This window comes from Primulina huaijiensis, chromosome 3 (genome assembly GCF_012295235.1).
Source record: "Primulina huaijiensis isolate GDHJ02 chromosome 3, ASM1229523v2, whole genome shotgun sequence".
Lineage (NCBI taxonomy): Eukaryota > Viridiplantae > Streptophyta > Magnoliopsida > Lamiales > Gesneriaceae > Primulina > Primulina huaijiensis.
This window is the reverse complement of record NC_133308.1, coordinates 24,028,525-24,048,158: the sequence shown is the minus strand read 5'-3', so window position 1 is coordinate 24,048,158 and position 19,634 is coordinate 24,028,525. Positions and strand designations below refer to the sequence as shown.

Here is a 19,634-nt window from a genome sequence, read left to right as displayed (position 1 = left end):
ATTGTATCGTATAAACAAAATTTTGTGTCACTTGAAATTTTAGTCTAATAAGTTGATATTTGTTTTTTCATCTAAGAGCTGACTAATTAACCTACAACCTGTTCATGAACAAACGAATCGAATATTGTAAAACTTGAGCTGAGTTTGTTTATCTTAACGAGGCTTATCAAATGAACTTAAACAAACTTTTATCGAAATTCGAATAGCTCACGTGCAACTTGTTTAAGATTCTTCCTCGACTTGCACATTATTTAATTTGTTCCTATCTTATTATTTATAAATGATATACATTCACATTACACAAGAGCACCATTTGTAGTGGATCTTGACTATTGGAATAACAACTAGTTGGATATGCCTCTTCCGATATAGTTGACTGTAGCCGTTTTGCCAAGAAGATTGCGTTCTTTATCTAACACATCAGTGGTATGGTGATATAAATTTTTCTCACCAAAGAAAAATCGTAAGTTCAAATTCACGTTAAAATAAAAATAATCCATCCCATTGTAATTAAAAATAATAGTAACAACAACAACAATAATTCCACTTTAAAGTAGGGTTTTTTCAGCATAAAATGGTGCAAATATATTATAATAATTGTTCTATTCTAAAGTTGTACTTTTTTGAATTATTGTTGTACTCTCAAAACCAAAAAAATGTTTTTTAAAAATAGAAAGAAAAATACACGAAATCAATCTTTTTCTCTACTCCATTTAACACTCGGACACAATTGAGTCTACGCTATAGTTGGAGTAACATTCCCTTCTACTTTAATACAGTATATTTCAATTAATCATCCGGGCCAGGGACCCTGCATATTTTTATTTTGAATTTAGAGGATTATTTGAAAATGTTAATGTATTAAAACATATAGAGAATGTTATTTCATATGTATTGATACCCCTGTAAGAGCCCGGGTCATGGATAACCCGGGATATCAGATGGATTCCCAAATTAGGGTTAATCTGCAGGATGGATTCTTCTGAAGCCGGGCAGGTGCAAGCCCGGGCGCTACTCCCCGGGCAACCAGACGCCCGGGCTCTTATATAAGCCCCCGATAGGCATTCTAACCGGGCCACCTCGATATGAGCACCGCACTCGAGTACACTAGCAGAATTGGATGTGGGCGACCGTCCTATCTCTGACACTAATCCAAGTGGTTGACAAAGTCAGACAAGCGAGATGTGACTAGTGTATGATTTGACATGTCAGAATGTAGCCGCCCTACTATAATTAGTAGGTAGCACGAAGAACGAGGTCATCATTACTTCTCCTACTATAAATACCAGGTTCTCCCTTTACATTTAGATTCATTCATTTTATTGTCTACACTCTTACACCAATATCACAATCATCACTTGGTTACATTGGTCTTTTGTTGAGTCCTTCACTGACTTAAGCATCGCAGTGGCCACGCCGGACTCTCCTCCGACGCCCATTCACGAGTTCATCTCCTTGTGTGCAGGCTACAGCTGAAGCCATATTGCGGAGATATATCTCCTTACTCTTATTCCCTTCATTATATTGATAGCAGATCCGCTGGAGCTCCTTACCCAGCTCGTCCATTTCACCCGGATCGCATCATTGGCGCCGTCTGTGGGAAATTGAGCTTAAGACGTAGATATGGTTTCCATTCAAAAATAAGTCCGACCAGCTCGACACTCAGATCTTATATGTGGATTTTATATGGGCTCAAAGCTCAGCGGCTATCCAAGATTGGCGTGGAAGAGTATTTGCTATGCACTCAGCAGCATACAACTATATTAGTCACCTAATTTAGCTCAACCAGAGAAGTTTCACTCTACCGGAAATGAATTCGGATTCAGTATTTCCAGGTTAGTGATTTGGTTTTAAAAAAAACTAAGACAACAGGAGAAGCAAAAATCTTTTAAAGTCCGGGAGATACGAGGCCCCGGCACATTATCTTAAGTCAGAGATAGCATGAGGCGCCAGCATCTTATTCTTAAGTCCGGGAGGTATGAGGCCCCGGCACCTTATCTTAAGTCCAGGGCTCCGCACCCTGGCCCTGGGACCTGTACCTAGGTCATCTATTAAGTCCAGGGCTCCGCACTCTGGCTCGGAGCTCCGCACCTCGACCACTTCAAGACCCAGGGCTCCGTACCCTGGCTGCTCATTAAGTCCAGGGACCCGTACCCTGGCCTGGGACCCGTACCTCGGTCATCTATTAAGTGCAGGGACCCGTACCCTGGCCCGAGGACCACTCCAAGACCCAGGGCTCCGTACCCTGGCTGCTCATTAAGTCCAGGGACCCGTACCCTGGCCCGGGGACCCGTACCTCGGTCATCTATTAAGTCCAGGGCCCCGCACCTTGGCTCGAGGCTCCGCACCTCGACTACTCCAAGACCCAGGGCTCTGTACCCTGGCTGCTCATTAAGTCCAGGGACCCGTACCCTGGCCCGGGGACCCGTACCTCGGTCATCTATTAAGTCCAGGGCTCCGCACCCTGGCTCGGGGCTCCGTACCCTGGTTGCTCATTAAGTCCATGGCTCCGAACCCTGGCCCGGGGACCCGTACCTCGGCCATCTGCCAAGTCCAGGGCTCCGTACCCTGGCTCGGGGCTCCGTCTCTCGACCATTCATGAAAGCCAAGGCTCCGCACCTTGGTTATTTATAAGCCCAGGGTTCTCAAACCTGGTTTGGGGCTCCGCACCTCGACCATTTCGAGTCCGGGAGATACGAGGTCCCGACATCTTATCTCAAGTCCATGAGACACGAGACTCCGGCTCCTCATCCCATCTCTGGGAGACATGAAGCCCCCGATGCTTTTATAAAACCAGATTGATCATCTCTTTGGGAATCAAAGCATGAATAATCGGGACAGCGAGTATGACTCTAGCCCGACTATTTAAGGGATATGTGATGATACCCCTGTAAGAGCCCGGGTCATGGATAACCCGGGATATCAGATGGATTCCCAAATCAGGGTTAATCTGCAGGATGGATTCTTCTGAATCCGGGCAGGTGCAAGCCCGGGCTTTACTCTCCGGGCAACCAGACGCTCGGGCTCTTATATAAGCCCCCGATAGGCATTCTAACCGGGCCATCTCGATATGAGCACCGCACTCGAGTACACTAGCAGAATTGGATGTGGGCGACCGTCCTATCTCTGACACTAATCCAAGTGGTTGACAAAGTCAGACAGGCGGGATGTGACTAGTGTATGATTTGACATGTCAGAATGTAGCCGCCCTACCATAATTAGTAGGTAGCACGAAGAACGAGGTCATCATTACTTCTCCTAGTATAAATACCAGGTTCTCCCTTTACATTTAGATTCATTCATTTTATTGTCTACACTCTTACACCAATATCACAATCATCACTTGGTTACATTGGTATTTTGTTGAGTCCTTCACTGACTTAAGCATCGGAGTGGCCACGTCGGACTCCCCTCCGACGTCCATTCACGAATTCATCTCCTTGTGTGCAGGTTACAGCTGAAGCCATATTGCGGAGATATATCTCCTTACTCTTATTCCCTTCATTATATTGATAGCAGATCCGTTGGAGCTCCTTACCCAGCTCGTCCATTTCACTCGGATCACATCATGTATCATAGACCGATCTGAGTCCACTTAATCTATGTTGCATTTGAAAGACATTAATAATTAAATGCATAATTTAATATTAGAAATACACATATTAAGGGGAGAGTACTCCTTAAGATCAAATAAGCCCAAGCTCAATTACATTAAATTACTCGTGCATATATACTTAGATTACTGTTGAAAGTGGATTTTTTTTAAAAAAAAATTTTCATTTTGTTAAAATTTCTATGTATTTTGTATGAACTCGAGACAAATATAGTTGTATGTTTTATAAGCATAAGAGTTTGCAATCTGAAATGGGAAGAATCAGCTTGAACCAATTGGTAAGAATATGTGTTCCAAAGTACCAGTGGCGGATGCAAGTCGGGGGCTGGCCTAGGCTGTAGGAATTCCTTTATATTTAGACAAGTTAACCAACACCCGCAGTTTAGTCCCAAATTGGACAGTAAATTTTTTTTTAATGAAATGATCAAAATACAATACAAATCTTACAATTTACCCCAAAATTTCCTTCCTCTATTTGTCAGATTTCCGAATTTCGTTTGATAAATATTTATTGAATTTTCGGGGTTCCTGTGGCTGAAGCTAGCTAGTTTCATGGCTAATAATGTAGAAGTGTTTCCCTGTCCACACATTACATTGTTTTCTCAGATATTTTTCCCTTTAAAGAACCACACCACGGCTGGTGTAAGATCTTCCCTTTCCAAATGCACTCGATCGTGACAAAATAAAATAACATTCTCAAGTGTAAAAATAAAGACAAGTTAGTTCTCACTCTTAGCTGCATAAGTTAGCAAGCCTAACATTAAAAAATATATTAATAATAATAATAATAATAATAATGGAATTGGACTGCTTCATCTTTATGTTGATCGAAAGTAGTAGAATGGCTCCTCCCCACCATTTTCTTTAGGCATTGAAAAGACGGAAAGTTCGAATCTCATGTCAACAGAAATGGCATTTTGTCTCCAATTGTCTCTTTGATTTGCTATTTCTAGAGACTTGAAGCACAAAAATCATTCAACAGTTTTAACCACTTCAACATGTTTTCTTCAAATTTGTTCTCCTTGCATTGATATATAAAATGTACCTAGATACATATATACACATACACATGCAAATTATATATTTAATCAAGTAGTCGTGGCTATCGCTGATAGCCTAATACGTCGAAAACGCTAATAATCATCTTTTTTTGCTGATAATCTTCTTCCTTTTTGGTCTCCAACAGAGAAGTTGAATACCATTTTTGGCTCAGTACTTGAGAAGAAAATTAAAATAGGACCATGCATATTATCAACCAAGAAAAATAGTGGCAAACAGCCAAGGCAATGATGCAAGTACTTTGCATAAAGAATGAATAACAAATTCAGCATCCATTTGATTTTTTATTTCACTTTTTTTAATATATCTAACATCATGTGCTGCAAGTTCCAATATGTATATATCTCCATGGACACTCCACGTTTATGATATAATTTCATTGATAAGATTTAAGTTGCGGCAGTACCACGATTTTAATGTATAATTAGTTGTAAATCTTTGGATCAGACCACCACGAGCACAATTGCGAATTCAGATATATATCTTTTTACTTAATCTAATAGTAAGAAATTATGTCGAAAACTCAAATTTACACATACAAATTTCAAACAACTTTTTATACAAATTAGAGAGAGATAACACAAGTACTTGGAACTTTTAGAAAAAGACATTATGTTGAGCTAATTGAGTATAATTGGTAAGCACAAAAGCAAATTCACTTTCATCACATCCCATTGTTACACCAAAGAATGAAATATTAACAGTGAAAAGGGCCAAATTATAATTATAATATGTAAAAGGCATTATGAAACTAAAATTATAATTATAATTATAATTATAATTATAATATGTAAAAGGCATTATGAGTAGTCATTATTGAGAAATAAAGAGACAAGCACACTATTGTACTTTGGCTACTCACCTATTCAAAAAATCATTAATATAGGCTGCTTGCTAATCAGCATTATTCTTATTTTTGGAGCCACGCATTCGAATGTTGATTGGACATGGAAATCTATCTTATATTTCTACTATATTGTTACAATAATTAAGGTATTTTTCGATAATAATAAATTAATGGTTTAGGGAAACAATTTTGGTGCTATGATTGTTATGAATCAAGAAAATAAAAAATATATTTTTAATGAATGTCATATATTAGAAAATAACAAAAAAAATCTATTTAAATACTCATTGTAACTAACTATGTAAAAATAAATAAATAAAAATCCTTCTTTGAAGTTTATATTTTAATATGATTTCTAAACTTTTCACAAAATTAGTTAGCAATACCAAAAAATATTGTGCATGAATAACCTAAAATCAGAAAAACAAATTGAAAAACTAGTGCTGAAAGTTTGTTTGTTTATCTAGCATTTTTGTAAGCCGTCAAAGTTTGGTCTTAAAAAAAAAAAAAATTTAATCTTATAAACTGTCAAAGTTTAGTCTTAATAAAATAAGTTGTTTTTAGTCTATTTTCCATCAAAGTGATGTTATACATAACATTGGTGAGATGGAATATATTCACGTCCCGCCGGTTGTTGCTGACGTGTCATGTGTCATACCAGCACTTTTCTGAAAAAAGGACCAGCTAGAAGTAAACAAAAAAATAAACTAACTTAGGATATTAAGACCAAATTTTGACGACTTCGACGAGCAAAAGCCAAAGCAGGGCAAGCTACACAAAGGTTTGTGCAAAATTTCCCCTGAAATTACAAAGTTCACATATATTATGCGTAACGCAAAATTTCCCCTGAAATTACAAGTTCACATATATCCTATTCTCTGAATATTAATTTAATGATATATGTTTCCATTTATCGAGATATAAGTGTACTAAGGTGAACTATTAAGTAGACCACAAAGAAGGAAAGGTTACTCAATTTGTGAATGAAATTGCTGCCCACAAAGGAGACCTAAAAGAATTTCACTTTTGACATAAAGTAGGAATGTCCCTTGAACCTAATGAAAGGCACATCCAACTCTTTTTAGCACAATTATATAAATCTTAGATCCTAATTCCCCCATGCTTACACAAACATAGACTTGTGACAAATCTAAGATCACCAAGAACATCAAAAAATATAGATAACTAAAAGGCAAAAATGACTGGACTCGGCTCATCGTGTGGCGCTTGCAAGTTCTTGAGAAGACGGTGCGCCAGCGACTGCGTCTTCGCGCCATACTTCTGTTACGAGCAGGCGGCGACGCACTTCTCAGCTGTTCACAAGGTTTTTGGAGCAAGTAACGTCTCGAAGCTATTGTTGCATCTCCCCGTGCACAGTAGAAGTGATGCGGCCATTACCATATCTTACGAGGCACTTGCACGTATGCATGACCCGATTTACGGTTGTGTAGCTCATATATTTGCTCTACAGCAACAGGTTAATTTCTTCTCTTAATGTAAATGTAGGAAAATCTTGTGTTCAACCCATTTCACTATAATGATTGGAGTTATGGTGCAGGTGGCTAGCATAAAAGAGGAGATAGAAATGGTCGGAAATCAAATGGCTAATCTCGGATTCGACATGGCTAGAATCGCAGCACCTCATGAGACCGATCACCCGTACTTCGTTACACAGCCATCTATCGGGTGTGATGTCATAGACAACCGTGGTAGCCTGCAGAGTTTGCCAATTTCGCACTGGGGGCATGAATCTATGAACCAAGTTTTCTGCAGCCATGCTGGGACATTGCAGAAGCCTGGAACCGAGAATGAGAATTCTCAAGCATTCTTAGATTCGAGTATCTTAGAAAGTCTTGTGGAGGAACTGAACCAAGATTACTATTTGCACCTCACCATGGCTGAAGAATTCAGTGCCATTAATGGAAGATGATCCAAGATGAAACTCACCTAGCTAATTTCACCAGTACTCTTCGTGTACTTCCTGATGTTGAGATCACTGCAAGAACTGTGATGGCATTAAGTAGTTTAAACTTGTAGTAATTTCAATATCTAGGATAAATACTAGCAGAGTAAAAAAATGGAAAAAATTATAAAATCGGTACCTATCAGTTGATCTAATTTTCCTTTTTCTGTTGAGACTAATGTGTCATGCATCTTTTGTTGTTAACATGACGTCGAATATTGCTGTCATGTCTAGCACTTCGACAAGAAAAAAGCTAAAATACAAAATAAGCTGAATGATTAAACGATTTTAATTTATCAACTAGATGGACATATGTCAATGGGACGGGTATGGCTAAACCCAAGACCCGACCTATGAAGAAAACTTTTACCCATTACCCGCCTTACCCTGGTTAAATATTCTCCGGACCCACCCCACCCCAAATACGAAATGGGGTCGGGTAGACCCACGAGACCCGAATTTTTTTTTTAACGAAACAGTAATCTTCTTATCACATGACTGAATTATGAAATAAACAAGCCTCTAAATACAACACAATAGAAAATTAATTCATGTCTTCGAACATACTTAATAATAACAAACAAAGTATTTTCACGACATAATGAATTACATAAAAAAAGAGTTACTAGCTCTCCAAAAAAAAAGTCTTGACATCCCAAAAATAACTCATAACAGAACTTAAACAGATCAATGTAAAATCAGTGAATAAGCAATCTTTCAGACACATTCTTCAGGATCATCTTCCTCATCATCAAGAATGGTAGGACAAGTTGCTAAATTACTTGAAGAATTACTTACAAAATTAAAGAGAGAAAGTATATTGAAAAAATAAAATTGTAATTTAAAACCGTAAAAAAATGTAATTTAAAGAGAGAAAGTACAGTAACAAAATTAAAATGAAAGTACAATAACAAAATAAAAATATGATTTATTTACATTCCACCTCACCTCACAACCATCTTCGCGAGCACATCAATTTATATCCACATATATGGGACGGGTATTATAGGACGCATGACCCGTCCCATACCCAGACGAGTATCAAAAATTAGGCTCGATACCCGTCCCATGACCCATTTAATATGCTCAAACCCGCCCCAGATGGGACGGGTCCATTGCGGGTCTGGGTTTACCCGGACCCATTGACATCCCTTTAAATCAATATTAGGCAACCATACACGAACAATTTGGATATTTTTCTCGAAGAAAACATATATGATGATCATGTTCCATTCCATATGGTGTCTTGGATCCGAAAGTGAGACTGTATATATTACTTTTATAGTTTAATGTGGATTGAACGATTTGGTATTAATTCCTCAGTGTGTTCAAAGCCCAAGAAATCGCACTACTAAATTATCTTCACATTGAAGTACTCTATCATGGGCGAGAAATTAAAACAATTAGCAAGTTAGAGTTCAATAAACCAAATGTCTGCCAACATTGTGTTAAAATTTGAAAACTATCCCATCTCAAAATATTATGCTTGGCTTTGGCTCAGTCCGATCGAGTCGAAATAAAGCATCCTTATCAAGCGATTGCAAGAGGATTGGATTTGGATGAAGAGATTTTAAACACTCGTCTTGACTGCATTTTAAATTTATCTAGTTATAATTTAAAAAAAAAAAAAACATTGTAACTGCCATTAAAATATTTAATTATATTAATAAATAGTTGATTTTAAATTTAATTGAGGTAAATTCATCAAATCAATCAAATAGATTTGAAATAATGGATATGTTACGATCAAGTGTTTATCATTATGTTAAAAACTATAGTCGTTAGTCAAGATATAATTTTATTTACTTACACAAACGGTAGCGCAGAGTGCACCTACTTAGGTGCTAATGGGTCGGGCTGTTAGGCCCATAAATCATAGGAGGTGCGTGTTAATTTGCTAGTGATATCTAATATCCCTCAGATATAAGTCTTATCATTTATCTTCCGTTGGTCTGATCTCTAGCATAGATAATATTACCCGTTAAGATCGATGTATTTGATCTTGTATTCTGAAAATAACTTTTAAATTCGATTTTTGTCATGTTAGCTGAGTAGATCGGTCAAACTTGAGGCCACATCGTCCTTGTATGATTTGTTTTTTCTTCTCTACTCGAGCTCGGGATCTTACGTACAATTTTGATTTACCGATTTTTTAAAAAAAGAAAAAAAAACTGGTCATATCCGGATGTTCATTGTTGACTACTATTTTAGATAGTACTAAAAATTTTTAATCAAAATAGATGAAACTGTATACCACATGTCAATAAAGCATTGGTGGATATTTAGTCTAAGTTCAATTAAAATAATTAATTTGGTCTAAAATTATCACTCAACCAAGACACACACACACACATATATAATATATATAGACACACACACACACATAATATATATATATATATATATCCCCCCACCTTTACAAATAAATATTTCATTTGGGTTTTAGTTTACTAATTTATCTAATTTTAAATTTTATTCTTTTAAGTACTCGTCAAAATTTTATTTTAATGCATTAAATTTTTATTTTTCCTGAGCAAAAAAATATTTGATTTGCAATATACTCGATTTTATTCAGACTGCTGTGTATATTTAGAGAATATATAGACAGTAGGTGTAATAGTTCTTGAAAAAATAAAAATATTATTTGATTTGCAAAAAAAATTGTCGCGTCAATCAAGACATAACATTGACAGAATCACCTGGAAGAGCCGTGTCACTACATAAGGGTTAAACACCCAATAAATTTGCCATATTTTCCTTCTTATTATACAATGCTAGAGAAACTAAAGAATCAAACATGGTTTCAGGAATTCAGGGTAGTATTTGGAGGTCTGTGTATTTAAAAAGAAATGAAAAAAATCAAATTTTTTCTAGCTCTCGGCTAACTTTCTCTATTCTCAAATGTCAATATAAATAAATGTAACGATCATGGACTGTAGATTGGGCTAAATGAGACTAAGTTTATGATCATGCATCATTGTTGGTCATTGGTCGTAAGTTGATTCAACTCGAGTCGTAGCCCATGTTCAATGTTCATGCTACGTCACTCATACTAACCAAATTAGTAACAACACTTTAAAAATCTAAGTATTTAAGCCTGGAGATATTGGGTTCAAGTGTTGACGGAGGTGAAAGAAATCACTTTCCATGGGTGAGATATTCTATGAGTAACGGTGTATTGACATATGCTATAACTCATGCTGGACCAACCTACAGCTTATTACGAGTAGTGGTGCATGAGCATGAACATGAACATGAACTGAGTTTCATATAGGACAAACCTATGACCCATGGTTGTTACAGTAAAAGAACAAAAAAATAAAAATTAACAAGCTAAACAAAATTGTAAAAAAATAAGTAAATAAAAAATAAAAATCTATATATGTGAAAAGATCAATTATATTTTAGGACTTCGGATATCTAAGCTCATGGAATTAAAATAGAATAACTGACCCCAAAATTACCGATAATTACCAATAAATGTGACTAATTTCTTTCCTGACCTTAGTAGAAAAATCTTGTCAAAAATAGGCAAAAACTTGTGTGAGATGGTCTCACGGATCGTATTTTATGGACAGATCTCTTATTTAGACCATCCATGAAAAAGTATTACTTTTTATGCTAAGAATATTACTTTTTATTGTGAATTATGAAAAAATATTACTTTTTATGCTAAGAGTATTACTTTTTATTGTGAATATCGGTAGGATTGAACTGTCTCACAGATAAAGATATGTGAGACCGTCTCACAAGAGACCTACTCTCAAAAATATGAGTTTCAACCCAAAATTTCATATTAAATTAAGTTAGAGAATTGTAATATTGGTTCCGATTATGAATGATTTATATATTTTATGTTATCAAATTTCAGTATTAATAGTGTATCTTTTGAAATTTTTTTTTTTTTTTTACAATTTTAGCTATTTTAATAAAGAGTGTTGAAGCGGTGAGAAATGGCTAAAATTGCCACACAAAAAAAATATTACGTACTAAATCTGAAATTCAACGACATTGAAGACCGAAATCACAAATAATCAAATATTGCGAACCCAAAATGCAATTTTCCCAACTATACACCATACACAAGTCCATAATTGCCATTGCGCTCTTGAAGGCATAATCGCAAGGATTACGTTGATCAAATCGATGCATGGAATTATTAGAGCTAAAATGGGTCATTTCAACTCAAGTTGTGAGAATAAAAAAATATCCACACAAGACATATTGATTTGATACCAAACAAAATCAAAAGTTAATTAATGGGTCACTTTTCCAACCAATTTGAACCTGAAATGACTGATTAAGAGAGAATACAGATTAATGCTTCTATTCTCAAGCTAACACAGTACTAAACCACTAATCACTGTAAATATATAGTGTGTGTTTTCTAATTACTATACTAATTAATAGCATCAAATCACCATTTACAGAGAAGTATTTTAGAAAAAAACATAATGATAAAAGATAGGTTAAATCAAATAGCTAAGAAATTCAGAGATGTCACCTTATTCGTTGTGCATTTTCGTGGGTTCACAATTAAGACACAATACATGGGAAAAGAAGAAATTAAAGACCTAGTGATAGAATTCATTTACAAGGAGTACACAATGAATCCTAACCTTGCTTCATGATCCTATGCTCACGAGAAGTCCGATCGACGAGGCTTGCATCCATTCAAATTACACGACTCAATAAGGCGGAGGGCGCGGTGGGGGAGCCCAAAAGACATCCGGTCCGTTGGGAAGTAAATTTTGGGGTAGGTTGTATAGAGGCATGGATGACGCCGGAGGATTAGCTGCCAAACCATGAGGGGTAGATCCTGAACCACCAATTGCCCCGGTATTCGCTCCTGACGACATCTCCATCCCTTCCCCGGTGCCCTCATCTTCCATTGGCAACCTCTCAAAAGTGGCATTTGTAAAAGTTGCAGCAATAATCATCACTGGGCCCGATGCCATCAAGGCACCTACAACCGTGCCCCCGACCACCTGCCCCTGACCACCAGACAAGTACACCGTCAGTCCACTAGCATTGGGTGGCGAAGGAGCCGGTAAAAACGCTCCAGACAATGACAGTATCTCGAATCTTCCCTGGAGGGTGATCACTCCAGCTGGAGCAGAAGGCTGGCGTATCGTCACATTCGTAACAATCCCACTACCACTCAAAACCGAAACACCGCAATGGCGCCGCTGCGCGAAGGTCGCAATGCTCTCCAAAACATCACTACCGCTGCTAACTTCCAAGACATGGCTACGGAGGGCATTCGGGCTTTCTTTAGAGATAACAATAGGTGGTTTTTGCTTATTCTTCGAACCGGGAGGCCTTCCCCTCGGCCGGCGTCCCGAGCTGGAGGATGGTTCCGAGATTTCAAGATCCCCAGAAGGGTTTAAATCTTCCTCGTTTTCTCCATCATCAGGGTTTTGGTTAGGGTTGCTTCCACTACTATTTGATGCATTCAGAGCTGCATTTTCATCCTCAGCGGAGTTTACCAGGTGAAGAGAGTGACCTTGATGCATCGCCACATTTCCTGCCCACCATCTATTCGCCATCTCCTTTTTCTTCAACAAATTTCTCTAATTCCAAGAAAATAATGACGCTAAAGATTTGAACACGATAAACTAAGCCCTTTCTTGTTTCTCTCTCCTAATAACTTAAACAAACAAACAAACAAATTACTCTCGAATGCACCAACAAGCTCTCCTCCGTTACATCGGGGTAATAGAAAAGAGCTCCAATAAATAATATATTGCACCTTTTACCTTTTTTCCCAAAATATTTATTCTATCTAGTTCAAGAATTAGATCCAAGGAAGAGAAATCCCAAATCTAAACAGGTGAAATTCAATTTCTTAGCTATATTTTTTCTTACAGATTACCCTAGATTTTACAACAAAAGACCAGAAATTCTTCCTTGAGAAAACCCTGATCTATTAACTGCTACGATATTTCATCTGAAAAAGCCAAGAGAGGAGAAACCCACTTGAAATAATCAAGAAAAAATAGAGATCTACGTTTGGAAAGCAGTAAAATCAAGAACCATTACCAGTTTTCACACATTAAAGTCTACAAAAACCTTATTTCCAAGAAAATACGAACATAATTAATTACATACAGTATATTTTCAGTTCCTGAAACGGAAAGATATGCTGTTTGTGGAAGAGGGATTCTTAATACCTTAACATGAGATTCAGTTGGTACGGGCTAGGGTTCGAGTCAGGTCCTTTGTACCGAGGTTCTCCTCAGTATTTTTGTAGCTTTTCCATTCTCTCTTTCTGAGAACCGGACAGTGGTTTGTACGATAAGATGTTGAATATAAATGAATGTGAGCACGATACTGAGAGAAGTAGGTAAGAAAAAAAAGAAAAGACAAAGAAAGAACGGGAAACACAGAAAGAAGAAATAGTATAAAACATTTCCTACTCTTTGCTGCAGAAATCATCATTATGAATTATAATAATATATATTAATGTTACATTTACAGAGAAAATCCTTGTTTATTGTTCCACCCGTTTCTAGAAGAGAAAAAAAATGAACCATGACGTCGTTAAATTTTTTTGTGTTATGTAATCGATTAATTTACGGCTATATTCTATTAATATGTTTTTTTTTTTTGCAATTTTAATTTCTTCTCATCATAGTATTGAGACATATCGACATTTTTTGTTATTATAGTCAAGAAATTTTCGATGATACGTCATGATATCCTGACGATATGTCAGCGTCGTCAATAAAAAATTACAAAAATAAAAAAATGATAATTAATAAAATTATAAATTGACCAATAACACAAATCCAAATATAAACATATGCAAATCACATTATCAAAAATATAATTTTCCAGTTTCTAAAAATAAGAGTAGTGTGAGTTGCATCGGTTTCATTTGCCAGCATGTGTATAACTGTTTGCGTTTTTCTTTTACGAATAATTAACTGAAGATTATGGACTCATAAACAAAAAATACTAACTAGCTGTATTTTTCTTTTACGAATAATTAATCGATGTTTATGGATTCATACATATAAATGATTAATATGTTTGATGTGAGATAGTCTCATTTATTTATATCCGAGAAATGCGTTGATATGGTCCATATATGGGATGAAAAATAATATTTTCAACATAAAAATAAATTTTTTTTAATAGATTGGGTTAGATAGAGGATGATTGTTAGCCAAATTACTAATAACAAAAATATAGAAATAGGGAACGAAAGCAATCTCGTAAAGATACAGACATAGCGGCATCTTCAGGAGCCATCTTTATCTAATTATACTCAATATAGCAATCTATAAATGAAAAAGTTTTCGAATCACTGTCGATGAGTAAGTATATCAATGTTCGTCAGAGATAATTCATCTTTTGAGCAGACCTTGTTGAGCTCTCGATAGTCGACAATAAAAAACAGTAGTTAATTAATTACGATACCCCAAATTAAATAGGAGTATATTAGTAAAAGAATAGAAAAATATTGTTAAATATGGTACATGGCTAAATATTTGAGACAAAAAAATAAAAAATAAAAATACCCTATATATTGAGACGGATGAAGATAGCAAGGAAGATTTAAACCCTATTTATTCCTTCAATCATGTAGCATAATAACATACTACAAAAACTTTTCCGAGACGATCTCAAGAGTCTGTTTTTTTAGATGGATCTCCCAATTTGAGTCACTCATAAAAAAATAATTACTTTTTATGTAAAAAAATATGACTTAATATTGTAAATATAAACACGACCGACTCGTCTCAAAGATAAAGATCAATGAGACCGTATCACAGGAGACTTACTACATAACATACAATTACCACTAATATTTTTTTGGGATAAAATTCCCTCTAATAGATTGTAGAAGTTGTTATTAATGTTTTTCAGTCGGTATTTAAATAATTATCTGTTTGACCTTCATGTACATGATTTATTTATTCATATTAGCGAACGGGGCACACGCAACCCGTATGTAACTAAACACAATTGTTTTTAAGGTATTTGATTTAGTTATGGTATTTTGGCATACAAAAATAAAATACTTTTGGTAGTTTATTAGAATCGGATTTGATAAGTAAATAAATAATAGAACACAAGGTAACGACACATGCATTCCTCTAAAAAAACACAAAATACCTTCTATGAGTACGTACTATGTTAAAACTATATTATTTACATGACGATGGTCAAGCACAAAATACTTTCCTTGAGTATTAATATAACGCCTCAGATTCGACGATTGTCCCCTAGAAAACTTCTCAGGAGGTCACTCATCCCAAAATTGCCTCAAGTCAAACACGCTTAACTTTAGAGTTCTTATGTGATGAGCTAGCGAAAAAAAAATGCATCTTCTTGATATGAATAGTACATATCAAATCTTTTAGGTCATCCTCAACCGCACTGTCCAATACATGAACAGTTTCGAAATCTCTCTCCTTCCGATGTAAGATCGGTTCATTCATGTTCCCTCCGCCTGGAAGCTTGCCAGGAGTCGCTCATTGTCCGTGCAACTTCATCGCACTGACGATCACCCCTCGCTCTCTTCGGCCCCAGGCCTCACAGTTATGCTAATGTAATTTTTACAAAATGATGCAATTTGACATAATATTTCCATGAATAACCAAATTTTACAAAGCTACAAGCCTACAACAGTTGGTAGCAATATTTTTTATATTTGATCAATTGAGTGGAGGCCAACAAATCTTGATAGACCTTCTCTGGCCAAGACACTTCGTAATCTTGAATTTTTTGAGCTGCATAGAAAAAACCAAAATCTCAATATCACTAACCAGATAAATTCTTTGTGTTCACTTTGTGCCTCTTGTTTCTTCCCATTGTAAAGAAACCTTCGACCAATTTTCTTGCAAGGAAATTGCATTTCAGAAACAAATTTCCATCAAAATACTCACTTCTCCTCTTTGTTATGTAATCCAAATTAATGCAACATCATCACCATTACATAGAAAATTTGAATCAGAATATGCACAAATTAAGAGAATCTAGATTAAATTTAATCATATGAAATAAAATTGCAGAGGATATATTCAAATTCACCGAAAGATGTTAAATCATTTGATGTAAGAATCATCTATTCATCATTTCATAGAAGATGTCAAAAATCACCAATGGGAAATTATTACACCTACTTTGCCCCCTCGCGGCCTTTGAGGTTCCTGGACCGTCTAAACCTCGTGTAGAAATGGGAAATCAACGTATGAAAAAGTCAAACATATATTCACAGGCTAAACTGGAAAATGAATTTTGTCGTTTTTCCCATTAATTTTAGGAGATAAACGAGTATTTTTTCAAAGATAGAAAATGAAAAATTATGTTCGGCCGGACAAAAAAATTTGAATATATCATCCAAATTTTATAAAATAGTAGAGATTAATGTAATAGTAGCAACATCCATACATTTCAAAACTCAAGTTAAATATTTTTTTTTTCACGACTCCTTGTAGCCTCCTTGCATCGACATAACTAATATTTTAACATAAAAAACCTGAAATTGGATGAACACAAGTTTAATAAATTCCATTAATTCCACAACCAGAAACCATAAATGTATAGATTATTAATTTGGGTATCCTACAACCAATCTAAGTAATTAGAAATTCCAAACATTAATCCAATTTTTAAATTTCAGAATTCGAAAAATGTAAGAAATGAACAATAAAATTAACACCACACAAATCTTGGATGATATCTAATGTCAATTCACTCTCAATTCGAGAGTAGGTCTCTTGTGAGACGATCTCACGAATCTTTATCTGTGAGACGGATCAACCCTATCGATATTCACAATAAAAAGTAATACTCTTAGCATAAAAAATAATATTTTTTCATGGATGACTCAAATAAGAGATTTGTCTCACAAAATACGATCCGTGAGACCGTCTCACATAAGTTTTTGTCTCAACCTCGGAATAGAGACGGGCATTGATGGAATCATGGGTCTGAACAACAGAAACCATATATGATGAAATTTCAATTTAATCTTTTTTTTCAAAAAACTTGGAATCAACACATATCGATCTAAAATCAAAATCAAAATCAAAATCAAAATCAAAATCCTAAATATAATAAAAAATAATAAAAATAGTTCAATTAAAAAGAGGATGAGAATAGTTTGGTCAAGGACCGTCATTCGCGGGATCAAAAACGTGAATGCCGGAAACCACGTACACATAATGAAATTTTAGTCTAAAGAATTCTCGATATAATGAAATGCTACGTATATTCAGGCATGCTTATCGGTTCCACCGGACCAGTTACGGACCGGTTCCTACCGGTTATGGGTTCGGTGAGTTCGGAACCGGTTCGAAACCGGTTGAATTACTTGGAACCAATCCAAACCAAGACCGGTTCGGTGGCTAATAAACCGGTTTCGGTTCGGGTCAAACCGGTTCCGAACTCTAATTTATTATATTTTACTATATAATTAAAATTAATAATATTAATGGACACTTTTTTATTTAGTATTTTGATTGCAAATAATTGTGATTACATAAAAAAATTTAACAGAATAACTTAAACATTTATTTTTACAATTGAACATCTAAAATTCATCACGATTTATTAAAAGATATTTTGAATATACTGGATCTTCGTCAGAACTTGAGCTTTGGAATTCGTCGATCGCGCCAGAGGTCCTATTCTTTTTTCTGCTGCAAACCAATCTTGTAGGCACGTTAGCATGGAAAGTGTTTCTGGCTTTGAATTAGTTCTTTGGTCACCAATTATCCTTCCACATACTGAAAATGCTGATTCGGAAGCAACACTTGAACTTTGAATGGGTAGGACATCTCTTGCAATTGCAGATAACACTGGATAACGTTTAGAATTTACTTTCCACCAATCAAGAACATCGAAATTATCCGTAGTCTCAATATATTGACTTAGATAAATTTGGATCTCATTGTAATTGGTTGTTGTCACCGATTTTCCTTTAACCTTTTGTCGTTTCAAACTTTGAAAGAAGTTCAGTGCTCCACTTTTGCTCTTATATGTCGACATCTCCTACGGCTACGCACTCGGTCCGGTCCATCACATTGTTCACTAGCATACAAATCAAACAATTCTTGGAGAGAATGCATGATTGACTTCTTTTGATCGTCAACATTCTTCCCAAGAAATTAGCATAATATTCAAAAAACGCGTCTAATCCTCCTTGATTTTGAGTAGGATCAAGTAATGTTGATAAACCATGCACAATTGGGATAGTTTCCCAATATTTTAAAATTTTGTTTTTCATATTTGAAACAAAATCACGCATAACAGTATCATCGCGATATTCAATAAATTTATAAAAATTTTAAAAAGCAAAGGTAGAAACATGGTTGAAGTAGGGTAGTTAATGCCAGAAAATTTTTCGGTTGCTTCTTTAAAAATTTCTAACAAAGTGTCACGCCCCGAGACCGGGGTTAATCGACACCGGCATTATTCAACAATCACATAATTGCTAAACAACAAGCCTCGTAGTACAGTATAAACCAAAACCAGTTTATATCATAAATATACCATAAAAATGGAATCGTCTTTACAATAGTACGTAACTCTGAAAACGGTAAAAATCTGCGGAAGCGTTCACAACTAGAATTAAAATCTCACAAGAACATATTCTTAATTAAAATTCTTCATGCGTCCACTATCAGCCCAAAAACTGATGTCTGATTCTTCTTTCTCTATTTCTTCTTCTGATTTATCTGGGAGGGTAGAGTAAGGGGTGAGTATTTTGGGAATACTCGGTAAATGGGGGAAATATCGAACACCACATAAAATTTTTCATATTTTCGAAAATAACATATATTTACAGCATGCTTTTCATAATTTTAACACTGCAATTTTTCACCTTTCATGGTTTACTGACGTCAGTCCCTAAGTTTTAATCCTCTAAGGGGGCGAGGCCGTAAAACAGTTCTATCCCACTGTTAAGGGCCATATGTTGGAATTCCACTCATTTTCAGGGAATCCTCACAGTGTCCTCACAAAAACGTAACAATATTTAAAAAAACGTAGACGGTGTTCGACCGAATTTTTCAAACAAAACTTTTTATGCATAAACGAAATTTTAAAAATTTAAAATTGCCCACTTACCTTAAACCTAGAAGAAATCATGAAGAATTCGAAACTATAGAAGAATCATGCAACCGACGCTTCGAACA

At 35.6% G+C, this 19,634-nt stretch overlaps 2 protein-coding genes across 5 annotated transcripts; one reads left to right on the top strand and one right to left on the bottom strand.

The window, feature by feature from the left end:
• The first annotated feature begins 6,668 nt into the window (after nucleotides 1–6,668).
• On the top strand, nucleotides 6,669–7,557 carry LOC140973916 (LOB domain-containing protein 33-like). The gene is made up of 2 exons (XM_073437060.1): nucleotides 6,669–6,996; nucleotides 7,078–7,557. Exons 1-2 carry the CDS (start codon nucleotides 6,718–6,720, stop codon nucleotides 7,447–7,449), a joined length of 651 nt encoding a protein of 216 aa, XP_073293161.1. The 5' UTR covers nucleotides 6,669–6,717; the 3' UTR covers nucleotides 7,450–7,557.
• Nucleotides 7,558–11,937: 4,380 nt separating this feature from the next.
• Nucleotides 11,938–13,848, bottom strand: LOC140973915 (AT-hook motif nuclear-localized protein 15-like). 4 transcript variants are annotated; one of them, XM_073437056.1, is made up of 2 exons: nucleotides 13,656–13,848; nucleotides 11,938–13,132 (listed from the first exon to the last, which is right to left on the bottom strand). In XM_073437056.1, the coding sequence occupies exon 2, from the start codon at nucleotides 13,029–13,031 to the stop codon at nucleotides 12,171–12,173; it is 861 nt and encodes a 286-aa protein (XP_073293157.1). In that variant the 5' UTR covers nucleotides 13,032–13,132; nucleotides 13,656–13,848; the 3' UTR covers nucleotides 11,938–12,170. The 4 variants fall into 4 exon arrangements, with proteins under 4 accessions (XP_073293157.1, XP_073293160.1, XP_073293158.1 ...); XM_073437059.1 differs by having other exon boundaries at nucleotides 13,662–13,848; XM_073437057.1 differs by having other exon boundaries at nucleotides 11,938–13,055; nucleotides 13,662–13,848.
• Nucleotides 13,849–19,634: the final 5,786 nt, after the last annotated feature.